Source organism: Micromys minutus, assembly GCF_963924665.1.
Source record: "Micromys minutus genome assembly, chromosome: 16".
NCBI lineage: Eukaryota > Metazoa > Chordata > Mammalia > Rodentia > Muridae > Micromys > Micromys minutus.
Genome location: NC_137985.1, coordinates 27,566,614 through 27,574,604, shown reverse-complemented (window position 1 = coordinate 27,574,604; position 7,991 = coordinate 27,566,614). Strand labels below are relative to the sequence as shown.

General features: G+C 42.1%; 1 protein-coding gene across 1 annotated transcript in view; it reads right to left on the bottom strand.

The window, feature by feature from the left end:
- Nucleotides 1–3,720: 3,720 nt before the first annotated feature.
- ETS1 (ETS proto-oncogene 1, transcription factor) overlaps nucleotides 3,721–7,991 on the bottom strand; it is a 61,878-nt gene continuing 57,607 nt past the window's right edge. The window contains exon 8 of the mRNA XM_080930323.1: nucleotides 3,721–7,331. Within this exon, the coding sequence (XP_080786449.1) occupies nucleotides 7,116–7,331 (216 nt within the window). The 3' untranslated portion in view covers nucleotides 3,721–7,115. The remainder of the gene's footprint in view (nucleotides 7,332–7,991) is intronic.

Sequence of the window (7,991 nt, the reverse complement as noted above, 5' to 3'; positions counted from 1 at the left end):
TGTGTATGATAGATACGTGTTCACTTATCATTGAGCAACATCCCGAGCTCTGTATCAGGTCTTGAACTTTCTGTCTCAGAAATCTGAGAGGCCAACTCCCATTTCTTAATTACATATTTCCCAAAGTACATAGAAAGGCCCTATTGCTATCTCTTCTCCACAGTTTGGAGGAGTCTTACATCAACAAGGCAATCTCGGACCAAGCTACTTGTCATCACTGCTGTCATGGGTGTTTGAAGACTGGGGCCATTTCTTCAAGTATCAATGCTCTCTTGTCATTCCCAGATACACCTTAGGAACATATCTTGAAGAATCACCTGTAGTTTCACATTTGCCTATATAAAAGTTACAGGTGCCTGCTATACAGTGGGTCAGATGTAATGGCTTGAACCGATAGTGTCACTGGTCATCTCTTGACCTTAGTAATCACCACAAGTGGCCGCTGAAATTTTCCTGGACTCTTTTTTATGTCTTATCACAGGGAATAACCAGAGCCAACCCAACATCAAAGTTCTGTGCAGTGTGGCGACTAGGCATATCAGAGCCTGAATGACAGAGAGAGATTAGACAGGTCTGTAAACTCCCTGCAGGCTTTGGGAATTGGGAGCATGTCACAAGACCTGGCCATTGTAGATTTCCTCTTGTTGCTGTGGGCAGATGCTCACTGCTGTCGTTGCTTTGGACGTCAGCACATAGAGATATGCCAGGCCATTGAAGAGGGACTTTCCCAGGACATATTTATCAGGAAAATGGAAACAAGGGAGGAGACTGGGACATAAAATAAAACAGGAATTGGCATTGACCCAAAGGCAGAGGACAGGTCCACTTTATCCTCTAACCTGGGTTCCAAGCTCTCAATTAACGGGTGTGACCCCAATTTAGCCTTGAGGACCTTTTTCTCCAGTTGATCAACAACTGCTATAATTAGACATCTGCAATGACTGCCTTATTACAACAGGCACCAAGAAAGTGTTTTTATCTTGCTATTCATTGCTTTTAGGACCAGGTAGGTTTTTATAGCATGGAGAGACCCCCTTGGGGTGGTTGGCAGTCAACAGTTAGTTCAGCCAATGTGGCTGGGGTTGGTCCTACAGCCAGCTCCCATGTAAGTCAAGAACCCTCCCAATCTGAAACAGAGCAGAGCCTCTGTACAAGAAGACCACATTACCAACCACCTCCAGGATGAACTTTATAAAAAAAAAAAAAAAAAAAAAAAAAAAAAAAAAAAAAGGAGAGGCCAGAGAGGATTTAGAAGGTTTGAAAAGCATCCTTGCTAAAAAGGAGACTTTGTCCCCTTCCATGTTTAGAGGATGAAGTGTACCTCTTAGTACCAGAATTATGGATCCCACAGATGGTGAGCCACCACCCCGTATCCTCAAAGGAAGCCTTTCAAGTCCTATGGCAAGCGCTTGGCATAATGGGGAAAAAAGGGGGTGATTAGAAACCAGACGGCTCTCTGATGAGCCTGGTGACTGTACTCTCCTCCACTAGAGTTTCTTGAATTCAATAAGCTTCATGTTAAGTAAACATGAACTAAGACTAAATATCTATGTAAGAACCATGGACTCACATTCTACAGGAAATAGGCACGCATGTAAATGCATGGGTCTGGTCCACTGGGGATGAAATAGATTATTCATCCAGGGGAGAGAACCTACTCGGCGTCATGGCATATGTAAGTAGGCTGCTCATTTGGGCCCTGTTAGTGGGCACCACACTCTGAAAGACAAATGAATCATCCCAGAGATGAGATGTTGTTTTGTATTCACTATCTTACATGCCCTCTCCCTTATTTGACCCCAAACACAGATCACAGTGTCTTTTTTAAATAGTTACAATTTACTATGTTGAAAAGCTTTGTTATGGTTTGGATATGACTTGAATCTACCATCCAAAGATCGTGGGCTGGAAGTTTGATTCCCAGTGTGATGGTGGAGCTTTTTAGAGATGAAGGCTGGTAGAATTTGGTTAGGTCAGAAGGACATGGCCTCAAAGGGATTCATGCTGTTCTTGAAAAATGACTTAGTTCTCTTGAGAATTATTATAAAAGACTAAGCCTGACTCATGAATCCCTGCAGCCTCCTCTCCCATCAGGTAGGGTCTCTGTCTATACCCACCCAATACGATGCCACCACCATCAGGACTCTGAGATCCAAAACTCTGAGCTAAAGAAAATGCTTTTCTTTGCTACTTACCTCAGTTATGTTCCCACAGCTACAGAAAACCGATCCACACTTATCAGCTTATCTGCTCAGAGGAAGGAAGCACGGTCAGAGCTTTATTTGGGGAACTGGCTATAATTTCATGGTAACAAGGATTCAAAACACTTGGCACATCTTATTTGCTACCTTTTGAAAGCACGTGGAGTCTGCGTAGCCACATCTTCTTTTAAATGCCCCATTTTCCCCAGTTCCTTACCTCACCCATCCTTCCCAACTCCTACAATGGTTGCTATATTTTGCCATGCCCCCCTCCAGGTTAGCTTCCATACAGAGGGGCTCATGGGTGTGGTCAAGAGAGCACCAAAGCCCGATTGGCTGAAAACTCCACATTGGATATGTGGCTTCTAGTTGCAGAGAGAAAGGACTAGGTTGACTTCAACCACATGTGCTGTTTGCTGTGTCCTGCATGTAGTCAAATACTCTGAGAGATAACGTCAACTTGGAGCACTTTTTTTTTTTTTGTCCAAAGCTTTGATTAAAGCTGGAATCCATTCTCTGAATGGTTTATTCAGGGACAGAAAATCTCACTTGTGGCTTCAGGTTGGCTTGGGAGTAGGGGTTTTGCCCAGGTTTGCAGCTGAGAAGGACAAAATCTGAGGACTTCCTCAAAAAAATAAAGATCTGTCCATAAGTACTCATAGCTTCACCAGCTTTTCAAGACCAAAGCCATTCTCCTGGCCAGCTGGGCTCTCTGACCACTAGACCACACAGTCCGTGTTTAAAGTGTGCTCAGCAAACCTCAAGTTCCAGGACTGAAGAAACAGATTTTCCAAAAACAGACTTCTCTTTGTGAACAATTCAGCAAAAATTCTCTTTCCAGCTGTGAATTGGGACTCATGTTGCAAATGTTGGTGTTAATTAAAAACATCCACCTTCTACGGTTTCAACAAGAAAGAGCAGCATACAAAATGCAGCCTTAAGCATTCCTCTCCCTAAACACATGTATGTATTCTATTCATGACATAGGTTAGAGGGGTTCTAACATATATTATCTTTTTCCATCCCTAGCCCCAGTGGAAAAGTTGGAGTCAAAGAGACGGATGTGATGAGTTCTAATTGCCAAAGAGCACAGCTCTCTTCAGAAGAAACCAAACATCATAGTCTGTCTATATAGATAACAGGAACTGTATGAAGCTGGACTTCAATCTAAGGGCTACCTGTTGAGTCATCAATATTTTTTCTTCACGTGGTTCTTGGTCCCTCAGACATAAACAATGAAGTTTGACAAGACAGGGGGTATCAGCAAAGGCTGAGACAAACAATACAGGTAATCAATGAAACACTAATCCCGTGACCCTATATTCCAAGCCCTTTACTAGGCAACCTATTAGGCTACAGTATAGACGTGATATAAATGATACCAAGCTGCAAGATCTGAGACACTGAACTGTATTTCTCTTGTGCTTTTCTTTGGTTGATTAATTTCTCCTATTTTTCCCATGATGTAGACAGGAAAGAATCAAGCCAGAGCCACCTTGTTATGAATGAATTTCTTTGTTTAATTTCACACAGTTTAAAATACAATATGAAATCAGGCTACAGTATATAAAAAACTTTCCAGCAAAATGATGTGCCAGCATCAGCTACTAAAAGAAACAAACAAAAAATTTCCCCATAAGGATTTTTTTGCATTTGTTTTTTTTAAAAAAAACAAAACAAAACATTTAAGACACTTACATTGCTACATCTCTAAGCTACCTCAGTTCTGATTTTTTTTTTTAAAAAGCACCTGCTTTTTCTTTTTTAAATCTTGCTTTTAAATTTTCAGCATTTAAAAAATATAAATTATGTGAAAATACAAGCTGGAAAATAGTCAAACACAATATAACATCTTTTTCACCCCGTTAATTCTCAGCTTAAAAAAAAAAGGTATCCTTAAAAAAATTTAATAACTGAGGCAGTGTTCCTGATAGAGATACTTTCATTTTAACATATACACTTCATATATGTACCTGTATACATATACGTGTGGTTCCTTGACACTTCTTTGGAATGTAGGTAAGAGTTCAACAAGTTTATATAGACCCCAACAGAGAGAGCAGCATGCACAGCATGGCTAGCAGAGAGAAGGTGTCATTTCACCATGAAGGTTAATGCTTTAAAACCCAGAGTGTTGGTCTTCAAAGTGAGGAAGAGCATCTCTGATCTAGTATGCTTCCACCAGTTTCCATGGCCACAACATCAGAGCTCTATGTAGGGAGCATCCTTACCGCCCCATACCTCCAACTCTGAGCCAAAAGCCAATCACACGAGTTAAAGCTCTGGGAAAATACTGGAGTCACCCAGCGTGATCAGATCTGCTCATCCTTCCTCCGAAGTGAACGTGTTTTTATAGAGCATCAATGCAGCGAAGCCGCTACGGTTCCAGTGTATAAACCACCCGCCACTCTTCCTGGGATGGTCTCTGGCCTTTGGAAAAAATGGGGAAAAGCATCTGGCCAGATGGACAACAAAGCTGTCTGACTAATATACAATCTACAAATCCTGAAGGTGGTGGATTTAGGGAGAAAGGGCATCTTGGCAAGTCAGCAAGCTGAGGAGTGTGGGAGGCACTTTCTTACATCTTCTCTGCTATAGGACCGCAGGTGGTAGACTCTCAGAAGGGGTGTTTTCAGCATGAACTACTGAATATGGGGAAGGATGATGACTTGGGAAAGTGATTTTTAAGCCCTGTTGCAAAGAGCAAAGAATGGTATTAGCCCTGGCTGTACTCTTTCACTGTTATGGAAATGTGGACAGACTTTACTATAAAATTCAGTACTATTTCAGCTGCAGTTTTATACAAATGTACACACACACACACACACACAACACACACACACACACACACACACACTGCCAGTGCCCAAGAAAGATCACATAATATACGAGAAAACAATATAATCCAAGTGATCCCACCTAACACTCCCTGAGCAGCTCCTAAATACTTTGAGAGCTTCATTAAGGCACCTGCATTTGTAAGATCAAACTATAGGGCTAGAATGTTCTGCCTTTGCTTTCTCGTGGGGATGCTCCAATCAATCCGTACAGAACACCCACGGACAAGAGTGATGTTCTCAGTAATTCAGAGTCTTTAAGGGAATCTGGGAGTCGGCCATCAACTCTCATGAAGATGACACCGGGTAGCTACAATTCCCAAAGGATGAACCTGGAGAGACCTAACTCAACCAGTTGCCTCTTTTCTTTCACGGAAGTCTATGGTCACTGTCTTAACTAGGCATGTATGCAGTGGAAGAGATTCTAATGATTCCAGACATGTTTCCTTGCTTTGTTTTTACCCACAATGCCTTATTGTCAGGTCTCCTCTCTCAACTGGCAGGAAGATGGCTGCATCAATGAAGTCTTTGGATTTAAACTTTGAGGAAAGTAAACTCTATCTATGAGGAGCCACCTTACCTAGTTCCTTCCCTTGTATTTTCTCCATCAAGTTTTGCTCCCATCTACAGTTGGCCTTTGCTGACCCTATGCCAAGGTAGCAACAGGTCGAGTTCTCTGTGCCAGGGTTCCATCACTTCCTCTGCAAGCAGCCTCACCTGAAATCCTACGGGCCAAGCTCCAATTCTTCAAAGGAAAGCCTCTTCCCAAAGGAGGCTAAGTCACATGCTACTGAAATACCCTCTTTATTCCCATGGCCTCTGAACCCTAGCAAGTCTCTACTCTTTGATTGGTGCTGTGATCTCTGAAATTACACTTTCATTCACCTATCAGAAAGCATCACATTCTGCTCTACTAATCAGTAAGGTGGGGGAGGGGCAGCCATGTGGGGTGCTGAGGAAATAGGACATAGAGAAGAAATTGCAGAATGTTAGTTTGGAATGGCATATCTTTAGGCCTTCAGACCCGAGGGGTAATGCCCATGCAAACAGATTTTATTCTGAGTCTTCTATGTTTAGGGTAGCAATTTAACCAAAAACCAGGTAATCTTCCTCCTTAGATTTTCTTTCCAAAACTTAAACAGTGTTCCTATGTTGACAACAATTCCAAAGCAGAGCTGCAAAATACATTCAGTGCAAAGACTTAATGCCCCTGAACTAACACTAAGTCCCAAGCCTGACAGTAAGTAAGAGGACGGAAACGTTTCTTTTACAAACCTCAGGTAGAATTCACACGCATGGTTCCTCTGTCCCCAAATCAGCATTCATTTGCTTTAGTAAAGAGTCTGGGGTCTCTGATCTCAGTAGAGAGTTGGGATTTTCCAATGGGGTCTATAGAAACAGTTGCCTTTCACTGTGATAGAATCCTCAGCCAGCAAATCACAACAAACTCACGATACTGTAACACTGAGACCACCTTAGAGCTTAAAACAATTTTTTTAAGAAAAAAAAATACTGGCACAAGATTTAATAAAATAAACTTCAACATAAAAAGTTTTGGACCCCTTCCATTAAGGTCCATCTTTGTTTCTAAAAGTAGAAAGGTTAATAATTCTTGCGTTTACTAATCCCCTGAAGAAACTGTTTTCATCCCACCCTCCAAACTGACTTCCATGACTCTCTTTACTCTTGTTGTGACAATTCCTCCCACTAGGAGAAGTAGACCCACAACTAAAGGTGGACGTTTTTTCTTTGATTAGAAGAAATGACTGGACACATAAATCTTTTCCTCTGTAAGTTAGGTCCATCAGGATTCTGAGAAGACCTTTTTCTCTCTCCCGAACTTTCTCTGCTCAGGAACTTCTCGCCCCACCCACCCCACAGGTCCTGAATTTCTCTTTCCGGCCTTGCCAATGGCCAGTGGAATACAGCTGCAGCTCCCTTAGCTCCCACCCCTGAATGTGAAAAATGAGTTCTGGAAAATAAAACATAGAATAACAATTAAAAATTAAGAGTCCAACCAACTCGGGTTGTTCTTTGAAAGGTCTCCGCAGGGTTCCCCCAGCCCCTTCCGTGTCCGTTATTCATCAGCATCTGGCTTCACATCCAGCATGGCGTGCAGCTCCTCAGGGGTGTATCCCAGCAGGCTTTGCAGGTCGCAGACAAAGCGGTACACGTAGCGCTTACCCGCCGTCTTGTGGATGATGTTTTTGTCATAATAGTAGCGGAGGCCACGGCTCAGTTTCTCATAATTCATCTTAGGTTTGTTTTTCCTCTTTCCCCATCTCCTGGCCACCTGTCATAAAAATAAAATTAAATACAAGTGCGTAAACATCTCTTCACACCCATCATGATGGTCAAGCAAAATGCTCAGAAATGTGTGTGTGTGCATATTTCTGACTTATTCCCTCTGATTTTCATTTTCGAATTGTTTACAATAACTATACATTGAATGTACAGTTAGGAGCCATGGGCATTCAGAGATTATTTCAAAAGACAGTGCAATGCAACATTTTAATATGGCTATGCGTTTGTATGATGATCAGACCAGGTTAAATGACATGTCTTCCATAACAGACATTTACCATTACTTTCTCGGGACCATTCGAAATAACTCACAAGAGCAGTTGTTAAATATCTGATTAATGTTCTGAAACCACCCTCCAGCGCCACAGAAATCCTGGAGTTGCCTCTTCCTGTAGCTGCATCATTCGTGGGTTCATTAACCAGTGTCTCTCCATCCCCTCCCCCTCCTCCTCCTGGCCATGCATTGATAAGTCACTATTTTATCTTCTACGTCTATGCAATCAGCAATTCAGTGAGCATATGAGCTGTCTTTTGTATTCCTCTCAATAGAACAATGTTCCTATTCCATTCATTGCAATAGAACCCCTGTGTTCGAGTTTCCAAGTGTTGGACTCAATGCAATTGTCTACATTGACGAAAACATCGTGAT